Consider the following 20,216-nt stretch of genomic DNA (forward strand, 5'->3'; position numbering starts at 1 on the left):
CAAAACATAATCAAAATATTAGAACTGAAAATGTATAATAAAACTGAAATCAATAATAAAATATAAATATAAAATTTACAAATGAAGATACATATAATCAAGCCTTTAGAAAATGCAATTGAAAATTCCCACAAAATTATTTGAAAATATTTTAATCCTAAATGAATAAAGTTGGAAAATGCTAGTTAAAACAAAGAAAATAAATAATCATCATGATAAAAAAAAAATGGTAATGAAAATGTAAATAAGTAGTAGTAGCCAGTAGGACCCAAGAGTTTTGGTAGAGAAATAAAGAAGAGGATTGATTGCACACATCATAGGACCCGTGATAGCTATCCAAAAATGTTTATTGTTTACTGTTTTTTTGTCTTTTAGCCTTGACATTATAAAATTAAGTTAAATTAAATTTAAGGATTTCAGTTTGATAGTGAAACTATACCACGTTCTTCTAACCATATCCCACAAAAGACTCTATAGTCTATAGTTCGAGAGCGACGCTACAGAACTAAACTAGACAAACTGGGATTATGTCCGAAGCCATTGGATTATATGATGGTTTTTCACGTTTCGTTGGAGAAACACCACAATGAATAATTCTATGAATAACTATATATTTGCAGTAATTAGCTTGTTAGCTAATTAATTACTAAATTTGTTATTTAGTTTTATTCATCTTCTCATTCTCATCATGAAGCGTGTCGATGTCTAGGTCTGATCCTGAGCCCGACTCGAGCGGATTCGGACCAAGTCCAACTGAACTTGACTCTTATGTATAATCTCAATTCAGTCTGAATCCAGTTATTTATACGGACCGAGGCCGGATTGTTAGGATGAACATAGAATTTTAATTAAAAATAAAAATCCAACTCTTCACATAAAAAAAAAAGTTAATCTTGGATACAAACTCGGATCAAGCCCGATATAAAATTAAATGTCCAAATCCGGTCCAAATCCGATCCAAACGAAAGTAGTTAGGAGGGCCTTGCATTGATCAGTTATAACATATATGCTATTGACTGCTTCATCAATCTCTATCTCACTGCTCTTTGAATTGAAATTGGTTTGCTTCCATCCTATGTCTAAACCAAACATAATTGTGCAAAGACTGACAATCTCAGAATATTGAACACAAAAAATCAGTCTGTTCGAGATTTTACATATAATGTTTCTTCATTATGAAGCACCAAGAAGTTTAGTCAATGTCCAAAGTAAAATAAATGAACTGTTACACTTTAACAAGACCAGAAAGTTAAAAGGAAGCCGAAAAGAAAAACCAAAGTTAAAAAGACACTCAGGAAGTTGAATTCTAATTAAACAGCCGGATAAATAGAATTTTTTTAATCATTGTAGATCGAATTTTGTAATAGAAGGAATAGCAATTGAAAATCTTGATTGTCTGCTACGACACTGGATCAGCATTGTGCCATCCCTTGGTGCAAGGTGGAATGGTCATGAATTCATCGAACTCCTTTACATGTATATCACAACATTTCCACTGCAATATCACAAGTAGATTATATCATTATTTGAAAAAGAAAAAGGAAATAGACTGGGAAAAAAAATGGCACAAAGCCGATACCCCTCTGAGTCGATCATGAAAAACGGCAGGCCCGGGATGGTAACTACAGGCAGTTTCATGATTCTCCTTTTCTTTGAAACTTTTACCGCATCCTTGATTCCTACAGGTCTGGGGCTGATTTATATCAACAATCTTCTTGGGTGGTGCAGAGGAAAATTGTGGCGCGTCACTTTTTGCAGGTGCAGGTGCAGGTTGCTTGACTTGTGAACCTAAGATGAACAGTTCCGAAGCAATTAAACTCTGTAGACAGTCGTGTAGTTTAAAAAGGATACAGTCAAACTCGCACCAAAAGATGATACATTGATCCAACTATATATGCTCAAGACAGACAACGGAGTGCACTGGACAGTAAGAAAAAAGGATCAAATAGTTGGCTGTTATTCTATTAAACCCTTTTCAACTCAAATTTTCGTTAGATGCTAATTCATTCGCTTAGCAAACTAAAACACTTGCCTCAATCTCATCTCATTCCAACTCCATGAGGACCATGACTGCTACCAAAATGAACTTTAGTTAAAAACTTTTTTGTTCTGCCTTAAGTATCTATTGAGAGGTAGACAGTCAAACCGAAACCAACTACTTGAAATAATTATGCAGTATGCAGAGGCGAAAAAAATAGACAAAAGAAGAAAGTTCCAATTTCCTATAGCATCACAAGTTAATCCCCACAGCAATAACAGAGACATAAGCACTTCAAAATAATCCCAACTTGCCAGATAGCGGAGGACTCTATTTCCACGAGCATCGAAAGTAGTTCATAACTATGACACACGGTTGGGTCAATGCTCATAAGTCATAAGCAATTACGAATAGGAAAAGAGTAAGACCCATAAATATATGATAAAAACTAAAAGCTATAAAATATTTCACTTGATAATTCAAACAAGAGCAGTCTTATACGCACATTAAGATCTATAGCTTTTACTGATCATGATAATTTCCTTTGTAAGAAGCAAAGAAATTACGATACCATGATCTGAGCAAAAGAACCCCTGCTTGCACCTAGGACAGGATTCTTTCGCGGTCAACTTGGTTGTAGCAGCAGCGGTAGGAGCAGAAATTGGTTTCGGACTTGCTGCAACTTTTGCTAATACTGGTTTCTCGGTTGTATGTTTACCTGTCTTACATCTTCAATAAAGAAGAAACATAAGGAACTAATAACAACAATCTAAAATTGTTTTAAGATTAAGTCACAATGATAAGGTTAGAACAAAGACTTTTCATTTCTCAATAGAGAGAAGGATAGAACATACCCTGGAATTTCTAGAAATAAGGTGAAATCATGGCTTCTTTTCTTGCAACAACTCCATTCTTTCATTCCATCATGAAAAAAAGGCTGGAAAACAGCACATCAATGTTTGAGGAAGGAAAATATTTTTAAAAGAACTTAATGTAACAGTGAAAATGATTCTGACTTACTCCCTGATACACATGAGCAGATGCAGTGAGACCCAGCCCAACCATGCAAGATAAAAGATCAATTAGTATAATCCAGCACCATGTTTATTATCCCGTATTTCATTACATAATAGAAAATATTCGTAGCATAACATATAAGATAAAAGGAAGGAAAAACAACAGGGGAAATGTAGAACTATCTAAACAGAGCTTCTACAGCTACAAAAGTGCCAATTGCCAAAAAAGTTCACAGTTGTAATATACAGTACAGTATGCAGGACATCACAACTCAAAAGCCATAACTCAAGGATGAGATTTAAGCTTTTAAATTGTTAATTAACATTTAGAGAGCCTATGCAGTCAGTCCAAGCAAAAGAGAGGTCACACTTAGACATATATTGCAAGCATTATGTCATTGGCTAGTAGTCTATTTGATAAACGGTATGTTCAACAATCGATCAAGTAAAATTTCAAGAAGAACCAATTGCAATATAAGTAGCAGCCGTTAATCAATTCAAGAAGAGAGAAACATCTTTAATAAATTTCCATCTCTCTCCCTTTACCTTTATCCTCTATAAGAATTTAAACGATTCAGCTAATTTAACTACTTATAAAACGCAACTAACGACAGGATAGAACGCTTTGAATAATGCAAAATTCAAATCGACTCAATTTTTTAAATGAGCAATAGCTTATGCATACCAACTGGAGCTGATCATGTAATTTTATAAGTTAAACAGCTTTGTTTAAATCACAGAAATAATCATAGAAACCTCACTGTTTAACCTAATTGACCACAGAGATTCACAAATTATCTAAATCTTAGCCTATTGTGTACATGGAACAAAGCGATTGAAAAGCTGACAGGCCATAAATATTCAGTAAAATCCACAGGTGCAACCAAAATTAACAAAGTAGAGTAGTAGCTTATAAGTAGTAATTAAATTTGACTAGATAAAATTATGAGCATACTGAATCATGGTATTGGCAAGAATTTTCTGGATTATCGTCGTCGGTGAAGGTGTCGTTGCAGCCGATTCGCTGGCAACGGAGCCGAACGGCCTCCTTCTCCATTAATTTATCTTTTAATTGTGTCAATGACTTCGTTCTCGAACAGTTGATGGTCACTCCTTCCGAGCTTTTTCTCTTGTAATAAGACCGCCGAGAATTGATTCCGTTGTGTTTTCACATCCACCTCCGGTCCACGTGGCTGAATCGTAACGGTTCTTGGGAAACTCCATGGTCAATTTCGGAACAAAGGATCACTTCACCCCTCAATTTAGTTATAAAGTATCAAAAAAATCATTCTTAAAACAATCGGACAAACCAACTCTTTTTCCTTTTCTTTTGTGGACTACTATTTACAATCCCTACTATCTATTCCAAATTTTAAAACTCACAAATAAATACGAAAAATGGATAATAAAAAATTTGGATGAAAAAGTCGAAATTTAACCAAAGAAGAGATATTTTTTTCAATAAAATTATCATTCTTTTCATTTATATCTATTTTTTTCAATAAAAGATTTTTTTTTTCAAATCAAGACATTCCACTACACTGCTAAAAAAATTATTTTGAAAATAAAAAATTATTATTTAATTTATTTTTGAAAGCTAATTTAAATTTATAAATTATTAATAAAAAAAATTTATCGATTTTTTAAGGTGGAACGCAATCCCAAAACGTCTTACCTCAAAAAATCGATAAAAAAATTATTATGTTTTGGTTAAAAAGATAAGGAGGTAATTTGGAGGGGCGATATCTAGTAAATAAAAACGGTATATAGTAAAGCCCTTTCTTTTCGATAAATTTCATTCTTCATATTTGTCAGTGTAGACATTTAAGGCATAACAGTGAAACTCAAGTACCATAAAAAGAGAGAGAAAAGCGTTAATCCGGATCTCTAACTTGTATTTTGATATCAAATAAATTAATTTTAATTTTAATTAGTTAATTAGATTTAAAAATTTGTATTTCAAAATCAAATGAGCCAATTTGAATTATTTTAGTTAATTACATTTCAAACTCTGTTGATTTAAGTGAAGTAACTCTTAATTTGTATACCCCCTAAGTCTAACGTGCTGCTTATTTGATCCAAACACAATATTTTAGATCTAATTGATTAGAAAAAGTTAAAAGTGACTCATTTGATCTCGAAATAAATGTGCGGAGGTTGAGTTAACCCTTTGCTCAAAAGAGAAGCTAATTATAAACTTTATTTTTCATTCCTCAAGTTTTATTTATGGTTATTATGTCGGTCTAACAAATTAGTTTTCATCTTTGAAATGAGCTATTCCATATAATGTTTACTTACGTCTAAATAACTAACGATAATTTTATAAAATTACTATTTTATAGTTCTTATAAAATAGATATTCTTTTAAAAATTAAAAAAAAAATCTACTCCTTAAGAACCGTTATTATTTCATTAATATTTTATTATACGAACCAAACATAGCCTTCATGTAACTTCACAAATTAGAAAAGATGTTCTTAGAAACATCAAAATTTATGTTTTCTCTAAACTAAGATCATTTTCACTGTAGTTAGATTCTAAACCAAAAAAAACTTCAATATTTTGATAAAATGATTCCTTAACCGGAAACAACTTACAAGATCAGAAGATCTTAGTTCTTGATATGCTCATACAACTATCAAAGTATACGAATGTCTAACACTGGCACTGCCATCGAACTAATTATCTTCTACAATACCTCAAATAATTGTGTGAACAATTGGACTGTTCTTGGTAGCAAAAATGATCACAGATCACCAACTAGCAAGTGACATGCCCCAAAAATTTACTATACACTATTCAAACAATGTGAAAGATAATAGGTATGTACATGACATCTCATGCTTCACTGTTAATAGTTAATAATTAGCTCTAACCTATCTTCTGAAATCTGCACCATGTTGGCAGCAAGGAGAAACCCATATATTTACAGACTACTGAGGTCTTAAAGGTTAAACTTCCAAGGTCACAACAATCTGTTATGTGCTTCGATCAAGGAAACTCTCTCCCTTTCCTTCTCCTGAAAAAGGAATAAGAAAATTATATTTTTTCGCATTGTACTACACAGGAAAAAAAAGTAAAGATCAATGATCAGATATTCCAATTTCAGGAATAATTGACTAAACTATGATCGAGATAATTTGAACGCAATCTATAACTATAGTAACAGTGACATTTTTGAAGTATATCAATTAGTTTTCCTATATACATGCACATGCTGAGAGAGAGAGAGAGAGAGAGAGAGAGAGAGAGAGAGAGAGAGAGAGAGAGAGAGAGAGAGAGAGAGAGAGAGGGAGAGGGAGGGAGGGAGGGAGGGAGGGAGGGAGGGAGGGAGGGAGGGAGAGAGAGAGAGAGAGAGAGAGAGAGAGAGACAGAGAGAGAGAGAGAGAGAGAGAGAGAGAGAGACCTCATTCTGTGTACTGTTTTCTGGTGGAAACCAATTCAAAAGAACACCCAAATTCATGACATTGGGTATCAATTTGAACAAAAGAGGAGTCGTTACCTGAATGACAGTTTATAGAAGTGAATGTGAAATCGAAAAGTCAAAAGAATCACTAAAGCTGCCAATGCATTGCTAAGTATTTAAAAAAACAAACCAGGCTAAGAGCTGTTGTTCCAAGAAGAAGCAGATACATTTTTCCCTGCATTAACCAAGAACCAATTTCAAGAATCAATCAAAGTTAACGCGACATAGATAAAAGCACCATATGCATACCGACACGAATAAACGGAAGGAAGAAAGAGAGGTTACCTCGACAAGATGAAGGTTTGAGGCACGGCTTAAGAGAACAAAAGCAAATTCTCCAATTTGTGCAAGCAATACTCCAACCTAAAGAAAAATACATAAAATTATTTTCATTAAGAACATGTATTTTATAGAAAGGATCTCTCTACTTGGACAAGGTAAAGGCAACTCACATGAAACGATGTCCTAATGCCATAGCCAAAAGCTTTAGTAACAACAGCAACAACAGCTGTCTTAATAACTATGACCAGAAGCACGGATGCCAGCAATATATCCACATGGTTCCACAGAAAATGTACATGTATAAGCATTCCAATACCGGAAAGGAAGAGAGCTGCAAACAGGTTACGGATAGGTTCCACCTACAAAGTAAAAAAGAAACAAATTCAAAACTAATTTAAAATACCAAGAAAACATCATCAAAAGTTCATATAATATTAACTAGAGCAACTATATGAAGCATTAGGGTCCCAGACCAAATGTCAATCTTAACATGATAATGCATTTACAGCATAATAAACTAGCTTCTAGTTGAGCAAACAAGATCACACAAAATACTTTCATCAAAAAACACAAGTCAATGATCCTCAAAAAGTATTCGCTAAAACAATTAAATCATCCCATGATCTTATCTAGAAGTTTAAAATTGGCTAGCATTTCAACCAACCTAATGCTTGGTAAACTTTCAGGTCATTAGTATCTCTAAATCAATAAGCATAAGCCAATAAGATACAATAATATCCATTATATATTCTAATAAATTAACTCCCTAAGAGGTTATTTTCACAACGCATGAAGCCATGAGACCATGAAATACAGTACTTAAGGCTACAGGTAATTAAAGCTAGTGAAACATATCTTTTACTGTCCATGGTGAATGCCATAAGAAAGTAAAGAAAATAAAGAGGAAAATAATTATAAAAGGGAAGTATCAGTTAACACAAATGAACAAACTTAATGTTTAAGAAGCTACCCATAGCCCAGAAGAGTACCTGGTCTAAGGTATGCTGTGCGAAGTCAGTGGTAGATATCATGACTCCAGCCACAAATGAACCCAACTCAAGGCTAAGGCCAAGCTTGTCACTGCACTGAAATGGAAATAGAGAATTCCAAAAGTATTAAAAAGGTGACAAGCAAAAATTAAACTCAACACACTTAAAAGAAAGTTAATTATACAATAACAAAATGGAGTAATTATCTAATATTATGTAAAATGAATCCCATACTCTTACAGCTCAGTAATTAGCAGATGAGATAAAAACATTCACTACGTGCAAGGCATTGTTTTCCCTGTATTAATTCTCCTCAACTTAGATTTAAACAATTCAAGACATTATTACACATCAATTCCTAATCAGCATTTATACAAGTAATCAGTCATCCGACCCACACCCATGTTTCCAGAAAATTGCAAAGGAAGTTCCCAGGCATGTTATTCGCAATGCAAAATGGGGTTACTATGTAATTGCCTTTTAAATTTCCTATTGTTGCACAGCGCCTACTTGTATGTTAACTGATTGGTATACAAAACTAGAATTCATCGGGATACATAATTTAAGTGCAACAACTTCAGTAGTTGAATGGCAAACATGCTAATACTTACCCAAGCAGATAACAAACAGAAGGCCACAACAGCAAGCTGATAAAGCTCATTTGTCTGGGTCAAAAAATGAAACAAGTGGTGAGCTTAAGAAGGTCAATCTGGATAATTATCCAAGAGAAACATAAAACATGAGAACGACATATTTTAAATCATAATTTAAGGAAATGCCTAAAACTCACTTGAGATGATAATTGTATCATTAGCTTAAGAAAGCGAGGAACAAATGACCAAGACAATACAGATGCAACAGTGAGGAATATGGACAAGACCAACAACCTGATGTTTGTGATATAAAAAACGTTAGAATTGATTCAAATAATTTACCTTTAGATCATTAATAAAATGAAAGCTTCAGAGAACAGTAAAAGAAGTCATAAAGTGAGCCTCCTTTCTCCCCAATGAAAGAAAGAGGAACAGGTAACTCATTCTCTTCTCCTCCCTGACAGAGAGGGTAATACAAGAAAATAAATAGCAAACAGAGCTTACAGCTTCCCCATCGACGCCATTCCTTGTAGCATGCCACTACTGCCACCCAAAACTGGGAGCAAGGCAAATAGCAAACCAACGGCACAATCCTGCAATAATTCATGATGGACAACTATTCATATCAGAATCAGAGAGTTTCCAACTGAACATGCTATCTTCTAAAGTTGCCTTGCAACCCAAATAAATATAAACAAGCCAAAATAGAAACAAAACCTGAAGTATAAGTGTCCCAATTGTGACTTGACCATGAAGAGAATTACTACTATTTCGTTCAACTAAAAATTTCACCACCTGGTGCAAGTAAAAAGAAAAGCATGAGCCCAAAGTTTCATATAAACAAATAAGAGAAATATCAGTATCAAAGTGCCTAAAAAAATACCACTGCCGTGGATGACATGGAGAGGAAGAAACCAACAAAAATACCCTCAGACAACTTAGCTCCACACAACTGCATCATTAAAAGATGCCCAAGTTTAGCAGAGATTAAACAAAGACATCTAGAAAAAAGAGGAGTTGGGGGGGCATCAGAAGCTTAAGCAACTTACCACAGCAGTAATGCCACACAAGAACATAAATATAACAATTTGAAGTAACCCTCCCAATACAGCAACAGGCCCCACAACTTTTAACTGCATTACGATTGAGTCACAGCAATTTTTTTGAATAAGTGTGAAAAATGTTCTTATAAATACCAGTATAACTTTCAGAAAAAATAGCTGTATAGATTAATGTACCAAAGAATTTCCAAAACCAAATACAGATAAATTACCTTTGTCAAAGAAAACTCTAGTCCCAATGCAAATAGAAGAAAAATAACACCAAAATGAGCTACAGTTTCAACCTGTGATGAAAGCAAAGAAAAGTTTACTGTTAATGTAAAATATTATTAGCAGTCAAATCCTCAAAGCATTGAGATCAAAACTAAAACACAGTATAGTTAAAGAAGCCAAGTGTAGACACTTGTTGATTTCATATCAAAGAGTATTTTATTGAGGTGGCTTGCTAAAAATATGAATCAGTTTTCCTGAGCCCATTATTCTCTTTGATGACAATAGATATCAAATAGGAGAGCAAAGCATTCGTCAGCCAGCTAATCAAAAATCAAAGTAGCTTATGCCATGATTACAAACTACAAAGAAAAAATACCAACATCTCAAAACTAAGTAACAAAAACTAAAACTAAAACAGGAAACAGTCCCTAGCTAGAGGAAAAGAATCTTACCTTCTAACAAGATGGCTCTACTAAGGCCTACAAGTAGGGAAACTCTCAATTGTGATATTTAACTACAGTTTAATGAGTAAAGAGAGCTAACAGATTAATAACTTGTTAACACTGATCTCTGCTGGCCTCCCTTATAGTTAAATCCCATATACCTCCTTAAAAATAAACATAATGCTAAATCTGAGGACAGCTAATTGGAACAGGTGATGGTAAGCTGGCAGAATGATTCTACTACCAAACATCATGCAAAGCTTTATTGCCATTTAGATCTTCAATCTCAAAAACATTAACGTGGCAATGATGACAAAAGATAACATGTTCTATAGACCCACAAGATTCGTGTTCCTGTCAAATTATCTTCACTGAAATGACAACAACAATGGGAAAGTGCAGAATCAAAAGTGTAAGCGCTAAGGAAAAAGGAAAATAATATACCTGTACCATCTCACTAATAAATTTCAGCCCGCCTGGTCCAATGAGCGAACCCGCAAGAAGATAGCCCACAATAACCTACCATACAGATCCATATATCAATAGAGAAACATAAATCTCAAATAGTGTACAACCCAAATCAGAAAATAAAATAAAAACCTGCACATGTACCTAAAATAAAGCAGTAAAAACTATCTACGTAAACAAAACAAGATAAACATAACTATCATTTATAAATACTAACCGGTTGTCCCAAACACGAAAAGATAATCCCAGCAATGGCAGCAGAAACAATGACAACTACCAGATCTGAAATTAATCTGTAGAAATGTCAAACACTATATTAAAGAAAAAATTAAATTTAGCAAACACACCACAAAGTCAACAATGTTAATTTAGTGGTTCATGCCAAAGAAAACAAGTCATACAGCAGATGCACGAGCTGAAAAACTTATCGTATAATGAGACTGCATAATAATGTTAACCTTCATATAGCAGCTAGAAATAAAGATTTAAAAGACATTAACCTCAAATCTACTTGAAGTACCGGATACTTGGATTTCTTGTTGGACATGACAAAGACATTATCCTACAATTAGTAAGAAAATAGTGTTAATAAAAAGAGATGATCTCAAAAGAGTTGGTACATAAAGAGCTGACTACAAATTTTGGCACACCTTATTGTCAATAAGGGTTGTCATGTCCTCGGAATCTTCATTTTCCAATGTAAAAACATCTTGAAAGCCAAATGATTTCGTTCCACTGCCAAAAAGAATAAACAAAAATAATTTAAGAGAACTATAGTCACTGCAATCACTCTCCCCCATAAAAACGTATTTTAAGATTTCTGTACTTAGTCACTTGTGTGTCATTTTTCTTGTTCTTGTTGATCTTAACTACAGTCTCCAGAACAGCCTGTAAAGCAAAACCAAGACAATGCTTAACAAAACAAAATAGAATGCTAAAAGGTAGTATGCAACTAAAACTTAACCAGCATATCTTGCACAAGAAAAGACAAAAGACAGATCTTAAATCTATGTAATTTTAAGGAAAAACTGAGCCTACCTGTTGATCAGCTACACTATTGTTAAAACTGCTTCCATCAGAACCTAAGAAAACAAACAAACAAATATATAAAATCAGACAAACAGAGCCTGAAGAACCACACTATCAAGAGATGACCTATGGATAAGCATCAGTTATCAACCAACAGATAGAAGCCAACGGCATGAGTATCAGACCTGAAACTAAAACATAATTCACAACAACATGGACATGCATATTAAGAATGTTCTTTTGAACCAATCTCGGATGAATTCTACGCAATTCCACTGCCATAAACCAGTGCAACACTGTTTCCCGATTTACCATATTGTCCTCAAATTGGACACTTAGCTTAACATTTCAAAATTCCCTAATTCCTGGTATGATACTATGATTCTAGTATAAGTCATACTCCACAAGGCCAAAGTAAAATTACAGACCTAAACAGCATCACTGAACTATAATTGCACTCTAGAAGACAAACACTCAGCTTCTAAATTAGCCTCCTACCGGTACAATACCTAACATATACTTTAAATTTGTTAAAAAAAAGAAATTAGAGCAGCAACAGCTAACCTTCAGGCTGATCATTTTCAGAAAATTCCTTCTGAAGAACTCGATCGAACATTTGCGCTATACTGCCGTCTCCATTATCAGGTGCAGACGAATTCAACAAATTACCATAAAACCGCTCCCTCATTTCCTTGTCAGATCTCGCCGACGCACATATCGCCGTTGAAACCAACGCCGACATCAACAGCAACCACCAATACCTTTTCGCTACCAAAACCGTCATACTCTCTGTTGCAATATCTCTCCCTCTCAGAGCAAATGAAAATAAAGTGAAAAGGATAATTTCTAAAAGAATAATGTGATGTGATGAACAAGAATCCGAGATGGCGCGGCAATTGCTTAAACCAAACTCAACACATTACAATCGCACGTTCCTTCAGTGTTAAAGAATTGCAGACTTTAACGACTCGAGACATGGCGAGATGCTATTGGCTAAATGGGTTGCATTACGAGTGCGGCTGGCGTGGGTGCAATGATATGAGTTGTTAGCCTCAATTTTGACATTTCGCGCGTGTAAAAGTTGATGAGTAAAGGATTAACATGGTCCTTCAATTTGTAACTTGAGCTCAAATAATTAAATTTTAGTCATTTTTGAAAAATTAAGGACAAAATTACAATATAAACAAGTTCAATGACCGAGTTGACACAATTTTATCATTCACCACACCAAAAATAGAGAATATTGTCATCAGTTGGATCAAAATACTTGATAATGAAATATTTGACCGCGAGTCACAAATTTAAGAGTTAAATTAACTCTTTACTCAAAAGTTAATCGAGTAAATGGTGAATACGGTCACTAAACTTGTGACTTGAAATCAAATAACTTACTTTCAACTATTTAGATTAATTGAACGCAATAATTTTTAGATAAAATTATATAAATGTAAACAACATTATAAATCAAAGTGAACCAATTTTAATTTTGATTGACCTAAAAAATATTATACTTAATTAATTACAATAGCTGAAAATAAATTATTTTACTTTTAATTAAAATTTAAGGACCGGATTGATCAAAGTAGATGGCATAATGAGTAGGCAAGATGCATTAATCTGAGGCCCAAACTTTTCTCACTGTTCAACAACACACATAAGCTGGGCTTTAATGTGTAACTGAGCTGGGCTTTACGCGTTAACCGAAAGAACATTCAATAGACAGACTCGATACACATTTTTGGAAGTGACATGAGGCTGCATAACAATCACATATCAAGGGGAGCGTGCTCTCCACAAGTTGAACACCCAATATTTGTGTAATTCAACCTAACTTCCTTTTCCAACACTCACAGATTAAGACTGAGCGTTAAACCTAATTTCACATCTCATACAATGGCCACAATTTCTGCTGCTACTTCATTCACTGGTTTTTGTTACAGCAAATCAAGACTCCAAGGACTCAAGCCAACCGTGCATGTAGATGGCAGACCAAGGCGCATGGTTGCTGTGAGAGCTGAAGGGCTAGGCATCAACCCGTCAATTAGAAAGGAAGAGGCCAAAGTAGTCGACTCTGTTCTGGTCGATGAGCTTTCTAAGCCTCTAACTCCTTATTGCAGGTTTGAATTTAAATTTGAATTTATTAGATAATTATAATTGAGGACGATTGATATATTTTGGTCCATTATTTGTGTTAAAATTTAGTGAATTTCATTTTATATGTGCATGGTAGATGCTGGAGATCAGGGATATTTCCATTATGTGATGGAACACACGTAAAGCATAACAAAGCCACTGGTGACAATGTTGGACCTTTGCTCTTGAAAAAGCCAAAAGAGTAATTAATTATTATTATTTCTTTCCTATCTCTGTTGTTGTTAGCCGTGTGAACTCGAGAATTTTTAATATTATTTTGTGTACTAATATTTGCTCACCGCCTCTGATTCAGGGGAACTTTCTTTCGGGTGGTTGTTGCATTAGCCATTTTCAGATATTGCAGTGTCACCTGTAGTCAATTGCATTGTCCATTTTCAAACATGAACATATACCTTAGACTAGATTTTCTGAGTTAAGATTGAGTTTTAAAGTGTTATTGAACACAGATTTCCAGTTTTAGCTCAAGTTAACCTTAATTTTTAAGTTCAATATCCGAGTTATTCGATTCAACTCGAGTATAATAAAAAATAAAAAATAATATTAAAAAGATTATATATGTCACATCTGAAAATATTTTCACTATCAATTAATTTATAGTATAAAATGCTACTGACGCCAAGTGGTTAAGTCTCTCCCGTGCATTCCTGAGATCGAGATCTCGATTTCGAGTTTCAGTAGGTAGGAACAGTTGTTAAATTGTCCATTTTCAAACATAACATATACGTTTGACTCGATTTACTGAGTTAAGATTGAGCTCGAATGTGTTATACAAGGTCGATTTTGAGTTTGAGCTCAAATTAACTTGAATTTAAAAAATTCAAGTTGGAGTTCGAATTAAAATTCGAACTATTTGAGTTCGACTCGAGTACAACAATGAAAAGATATATATTAAAAAAAAGTATATTTGTCACATTTGAAATTCTTTTCACTATAAAAAATGTAATTCAACTATCTTAGAGTTATAAAATATCTATATAGTAAAATTAAACTGTAATTTTATGTGCAAGAAAATTGTTTAGGTCGGTTTAAGTTCGAATTGTAGATCTGTTTTTCTAATACTGGAGCTCGTTTAGACTCGCTAGTCTCACAAGACTTTTTTTCTAATACTCGAGCTTCACTCGATTTTTTAAGTTAATCTCAAATTTATCAAATCTACCTTATAAAAAATTCTCGAGTAATTTGCGAGAGTATTTCTAATTGCATCGCAGAGAGAGAGAGAGTACAATTGTTGAATTTGAAGTTGAGCTCAATCCTGAAGTGGGTAATGGACAGGTATGTCTGTGGCCCATTTCTGCCTCAGAAAGCCTAGCAATCTTGTTTGAGCAACTATTTGTTTAGAATTGAGATTTTTTCTAGTTCTAAAAGATAAAAATAGCGTAAATAACATATATACATAATTTAAATTAATTTATATTTATTTATTTTTAGAAAATATAGATTAAAATTTTTTATTTTTTATTTTTATTATAATTTAAGTGGAGTTTTATATTTGTTTATGGTAGCAACATAAGAGGTTTATGCTTTAGTAAGGTGTGAGGACCACACTAGTATAGTGTACAGATGTGCTGAGGACACTATTGATCAATATTCATTTCCATGAACCATATAGATCTTGCCATAAGCCCATAACAGTTCATTTAGGTCAGATGGCGGTCCAATTTATTAACTTAGGAAACAGCTGAACTATAATTTGATGGGTGGACCCTTGTTACATTAAATACTTGTACCATTAACAAAAGTAGCAGCATGGCTTTTACTTATATTTCTGTTTCAATAACTCGGTTAAAATAATTTTACAAAAACCACTAATATATTCTAGAGTTACTATCTGATAATTTATTTATCTTTTTAACAATGTCTACAACTCATTGCATAATTTTGCATTTTAATTGTATTTCCACATTTGATATAATGACATTGAGAAGTGATTCTTAGCCTAAAAAGTTGCGTATAATATAAAATTAAAGATAATTAAATAAATCTAAGAATCAACAACCATTAAAGCCAAAATGAAAGATGCTAAACAAGCGAAAAGATAAAGGGGTCATTATTATTGTGAAAAATTTGAAAAAGGAAGGTGACAAAATATGTTTCATAAGCTCAATTAACGGGTCTTAATGATCCAGACCCCACCAAGCAAGCGCCAACCATTTTCTAAAGCTGGTAGGTGAATTTGGAATTATTACAATCACTAGTAATTGGCCACCAACAATTTAAATATGATCCACGGCTTAACGTAGTCAGTTTAGTGTAGCTTTGAAACTTTGGAACAAACTTTTGTCTAGTGCAAATAGTTTAAAGTTTAAACATTTCAGCATATGCAAAGTTTTGACTAGATGGCCTTGTGAAGTTGGCATGATTCCTTTTTCTTATTATTTTAGTTTTAAAATGATATAAGACTGTATATGACTGGTAAATATTTTTTTAAATAAAAAAAAATTGTATTTCTCATTAGTTTAATTTTTCAAAGAATAATTAAAATGTTCAAATCAAAACATGAAATATAAAATATGATAAAGTAAATCTAAATATACCTAAAAAGACATGAAAATTAAAATAAATGCTAAATTAAATAAAATTCATAAAATAAAATTAGAGAAAGTATTAAAAAGTTATAAATTTTTTTAATAGTAGACAACCTGACATTACTTTAGATTGTATCTAACTTAAAAGTACCTGACATTACTTAGCAATAAATTGTACTTACATCATAGTTTTAATAGAAACAAATAAATTAAATGCTGGACATAAAAAAATAAAAAGTAATTTATCAAAAATATTATTGCTAATTATTTTAAACTTTGATTTGTGATATTTAGTTGGAGCGGATAATATAGTACATAATATATAATTTAAAACAATAATCGAGGATATTTTATATATAATTAATAAATTAAATATGCATTTTTATTTTTTTAATATATATGTAGTTTGATTTTATTCTATTGGAAACTGTAGATAATATATTAGTAAAAAATTTTACGCAAATGTCGTAGAAAGGCCAAACCTTTCACAAAAGTTTCATAAAAATTAACCTTTCAATTTTATCGATTTTGGCCAAAAACTGATTATTTGGTTTCACAAAAGTTCTAACCTTTCAATTTTGTCGATTTTGGCCAAAAATGGATTATTTGGTTTCACAAAAGTCCTGACCTTTCAATATATGTGCATGCCACGTAGGAGCCACATATAGGCAAAATTGAAATCAAACTGAGAGTTGGCCACAATTGAAACCAAATAGTCTGTTTTTGGCTAATATCGACAAAATTGAAAGGTCAAGACTTTTGTGAAACTTTTATAAAAGGTTTGACCTTTTTACATCATTTGGCTTTTTTTTTAATATTTCTCATTACAGGAGAAATGTTGTGTACAAATTATAGTATTTTATTTTTCATTACAATAAGAGAGGTATAAAATTAGGTATGAGAAATGTACGGTTCAATGCATTATGCTATAACGTCCACCCGAGCAAGGTTAGACTTATTCGTGCATTGCACTAGAGGAATATCAACGTTAAAAAACTTCTAATAAACCACTTATATTGTACACTTGTTCGATTTTCAGTTCATCAATCCGAAACAGTATAAGTTGACATGTGAAAATTAATTTCTCTAAGCACAGTGCCACTCATGTTCCTTCGCATGTTGTCCAGTCCCATGTTATTAGTATTGACGTGTTCAGCTTTCATTGTGCCACAACATTAGACTATTTTTCCGTCTCAAATTATAAGCAATTGAAATAAACATACATAACTATATCTAAATAAAATAAATAATTAATTTATAAAGATATGATACATCTATTTTTATTTAACCAAATGCTAACTCTCTAACAGATCTTTAATTTTTTTAATGTATTATATAGTTATTATAAATATATAAAATATTTAATTATTTAAATTACAATTAGTCTTTTGGCAACAAAATATATAAATCAGAAACGGGGGAGGGAACATGAGTTTGATTCAGAGTTGACTCTTAACTGAGTTCTAATATCAAATACTTTGATGTATAAAAATAGTCAAAGCATCAATACCAAAAATTAGTGGAGAGTACACAAAAAATTATGTGTATGTTTAATAGTAAAACAGGATCTATGATTCATTTTATGATAAAATACTAGTATTTCATATTTTCATTTCATTAGCTTGCTTGATTAAGGATCCAAATTATATTCTGCTTGAGTTAGTTTCCTGTGGGCGAGTAATTAACGAATTTCAAATGCCAAAGCCAAAAGATTTTTTTTTTTAAAGATGTCCAGATCATGAAGTTTCCTAAAATCCTGTTTGCTGTGCAAGAAATTAATGCAACATTTTCTCATAACATGCAGCTGGAATAATCACTAACATATAGTTGGCCTTTTTTTGTTTTATATATACATTTCAATGATATCATATTATCATCACATTCTTGTAATGAGCAGCAAATTATTTCTTCAACGAATTATTTCAACACATAATTCACAAAAGGAAGTTTTTTTGCGCAAAGGTAGCAACAAACTATACCGTCCTTTTCTAAATAAATTATTATCAAAATACACCAAATTTTTGTTTTTTAAAACAAAACCAAAAAATATTGAACAAGATAACAATAAATTATTGCTTATTATTCTCTATGTAAGGAAACATGAAAAATACAGGTAACATGCATCTAATTAAGCAAAACCAGCATACTTGAGGCAAAAGATGTCTAAATAGTAAAAAAGATTTCAATAATTACTAATAAGGGTCCCAACTTATACTCATTCATCAACCAATTTTGGGGAGCCACCTGTCACACTATACATCAAAAATTCAAGATTAAATTAAGCACAGAAGCTCGGAAGTCGCAAATCACAAATATTTGAGAGCAATTTTGTCGGTGAAACTCGATGCTACATGTCGTTCTAAGGTATTTCCAGAGGAATCATTACCGCAAGGTATAGAGGGGGAGGTCATAAGCGTCTATACCGTAAAATCGATTTTCGACGGAATGAAAAAGACATATATGGCAGAATCGTAACCATAGAATACGACCCTAATCGAATACGTTGTGTAATTCTGTTGTTAGTCAAGCTCAGCCACTTTGTCAAAAAAAAAAACTCAGCCACCACATTTTAAGTACAGCTATAAGTTTATTTGCTACCGGATGGCGGATGCCACCTCATCGCCACTGAATTAGTAGTATAGAGCGATTTTTTCTTTTATATAAAACGATAACGTTTGGTCAATGACGACGAAATCTAACAGGTGTCTCAGGTCCTCCACTCAGGTCCACTTCTTGGAAACATGTGGCAAAATTACGTCATGGACTTCTACATTTTGCGGTGCTTATTAGACCTCTGTTCTTTTTAGAAAATCCATCTTACTCCCATCTCATAAATAGAAACTAAAAATTAACACCTTTTAATTTGTATATAAATTAAAAATATAAATTTTTAAATTATTTTTATAAATAAATCTTAATATGATTAAATTAAAAGATTTAGTATTAGCTCATAATTATTACTGCAGCTGCATTAGTATATTAAGATGTATTTTGGGTTTCAGTTTTGTACTTGGTCTATTCAATTAATAAAATAACCTTCTGTTAAAAAAAATACAAAATAAACTTACATTATTTATTTATTTATATACATTGCAATTTTTTTATGATTTCATATCATATTCTATTTTTGTATCATAAACTCTTCTATTTTCCGATCTGAATTGAAAATTAAAAAAATAAAAATTGCTAACTTGATAAATAAAAATATTTTAATCATAAATTAAATTTGTATATTTAAATATAACTAAAAATAAAATATTTACATATTAAATTTATTTGAAGTATCAATATTTTTATATTTATGAGACATTTTAACCACATGTTACATTAAATTTGCTATTTTTTCTAGACAAACAAATGTTAGTTTACTAGAGGCTTAGTTCGCTACAGCAAAATAAAACATATTCTATCTATATTTATTTTATAAATAATTATTTACAAATAAATCTAAAATTACTCCTATAAAATAACTAATTTTTTGTAAATTGAACTTTAATATGATAACTAGATCAAATTTTAGCAAAATATTTTTAATAAAAACTAGTATTAATAAATAAATGTGTTATCACTAAATCTTTTAAAAAATAAATTTATATATTTAACAAAATGAAATAATTACTTTTAAAATAAATTATTCAAATGTAATATGTTATAATGAATTGCATAATATATTTTATAGTATTATTATTATTCATTCTTATTTAGAATATGTTGATCAATCAAATAATTTAAGAAATTTTTTATTTTCAATCTTAAATTAAATATACTCTCTATTTATATTTAAGATTTTTATTTCCTTTTGGGTTGATATTTTACATAGAAATATCTCAACTCCAGCTTGAATATTTGTTATCAACAGAATTCATACTTCAATCATAGCAACATTTCTGTTATTTTCCTTAATTGTATCACCAACGAAGATTTAATTGTTATGAAAATACAAATTTGTAGCAAATAGACGTTTCATATCAGAAAGAATAAAAGAAAAAACTGAATAAA

The 20,216-nt window shown here is 31.9% G+C and overlaps 3 protein-coding genes across 3 annotated transcripts; 1 reads left to right on the forward strand and 2 right to left on the reverse strand.

Moving 5' to 3' along the window:
- Positions 1 to 1,094: 1,094 nt before the first annotated feature.
- LOC126675532 (cysteine and histidine-rich domain-containing protein RAR1) lies at positions 1,095 to 2,915 on the reverse strand. The gene is made up of 4 exons (XM_050370185.2): positions 2,833 to 2,915; positions 2,550 to 2,707; positions 1,580 to 1,788; positions 1,095 to 1,495 (listed from the first exon to the last, which is right to left on the reverse strand). Exons 1-4 carry the CDS (start codon positions 2,895 to 2,897, stop codon positions 1,400 to 1,402), a joined length of 528 nt encoding a protein of 175 aa, XP_050226142.2. The 5' UTR covers positions 2,898 to 2,915; the 3' UTR covers positions 1,095 to 1,399.
- A 2,618-nt stretch (positions 2,916 to 5,533) lies between these two features.
- On the reverse strand, positions 5,534 to 12,569 carry LOC126674008 (K(+) efflux antiporter 5). The gene is made up of 20 exons (XM_050368358.1): positions 12,103 to 12,569; positions 11,548 to 11,591; positions 11,336 to 11,397; positions 11,160 to 11,244; positions 11,010 to 11,071; positions 10,727 to 10,802; positions 10,486 to 10,560; positions 9,598 to 9,669; positions 9,374 to 9,457; positions 9,208 to 9,276; positions 9,042 to 9,119; positions 8,829 to 8,917; positions 8,522 to 8,618; positions 8,343 to 8,396; positions 7,732 to 7,827; positions 6,913 to 7,101; positions 6,746 to 6,823; positions 6,591 to 6,635; positions 6,401 to 6,496; positions 5,534 to 6,013 (listed from the first exon to the last, which is right to left on the reverse strand). Exons 1-20 carry the CDS (start codon positions 12,320 to 12,322, stop codon positions 5,960 to 5,962), a joined length of 1,725 nt encoding a protein of 574 aa, XP_050224315.1. The 5' UTR covers positions 12,323 to 12,569; the 3' UTR covers positions 5,534 to 5,959.
- A 758-nt stretch (positions 12,570 to 13,327) lies between these two features.
- Positions 13,328 to 13,997, forward strand: LOC126673813 (CDGSH iron-sulfur domain-containing protein NEET). The gene is made up of 2 exons (XM_050368111.2): positions 13,328 to 13,655; positions 13,769 to 13,997. The coding sequence occupies exons 1-2, from the start codon at positions 13,432 to 13,434 to the stop codon at positions 13,875 to 13,877; spliced, it is 333 nt and encodes a 110-aa protein (XP_050224068.1). The 5' UTR covers positions 13,328 to 13,431; the 3' UTR covers positions 13,878 to 13,997.
- Positions 13,998 to 20,216: the final 6,219 nt, after the last annotated feature.

The sequence above is a fragment of the Mercurialis annua genome, linkage group LG3 (genome assembly GCF_937616625.2).
Source record: "Mercurialis annua linkage group LG3, ddMerAnnu1.2, whole genome shotgun sequence".
In the NCBI taxonomy this organism is placed as follows: Eukaryota; Viridiplantae; Streptophyta; class Magnoliopsida; order Malpighiales; family Euphorbiaceae; genus Mercurialis; species Mercurialis annua.

Bases quoted from the DNA above. Each gene is read 5' to 3' on its own strand.
- LOC126675532 (XM_050370185.2), bottom strand. From the start codon at position 2,897: ATGAAAGAATGGAGTTGTTGCAAGAAAAGAAGCCATGATTTCACCTTA. The intron at 2,708-2,832 runs GTATGTTCTATC...TCTTTATTGAAG, and splicing joins TTATTTCTAGAAATTCCAGG to ATGTAAGACAGGTAAACATA. The intron at 1,496-1,579 runs GTATCGGCTTTG...GTGATATTGCAG, and splicing joins TTCATGATCGACTCAGAGGG to TGGAAATGTTGTGATATACA.
- LOC126674008 (XM_050368358.1), bottom strand. From the start codon at position 12,322: ATGACGGTTTTGGTAGCGAAAAGGTATTGGTGGTTGCTGTTGATGTCG. The intron at 11,072-11,159 runs GTGTGCCAAAAT...TACTAATTGTAG, and splicing joins CAACCCTTATTGACAATAAG to GATAATGTCTTTGTCATGTC. The intron at 6,014-6,400 runs GTCTCTCTCTCT...TTCCTTTTTCAG, and splicing joins AAAACAGTACACAGAATGAG to GAGAAGGAAAGGGAGAGAGT.
- LOC126673813 (XM_050368111.2), top strand. From the start codon at position 13,432: ATGGCCACAATTTCTGCTGCTACTTCATTCACTGGTTTTTGTTACAGC. The intron at 13,656-13,768 runs GTTTGAATTTAA...TGTGCATGGTAG, and splicing joins CCTCTAACTCCTTATTGCAG to ATGCTGGAGATCAGGGATAT.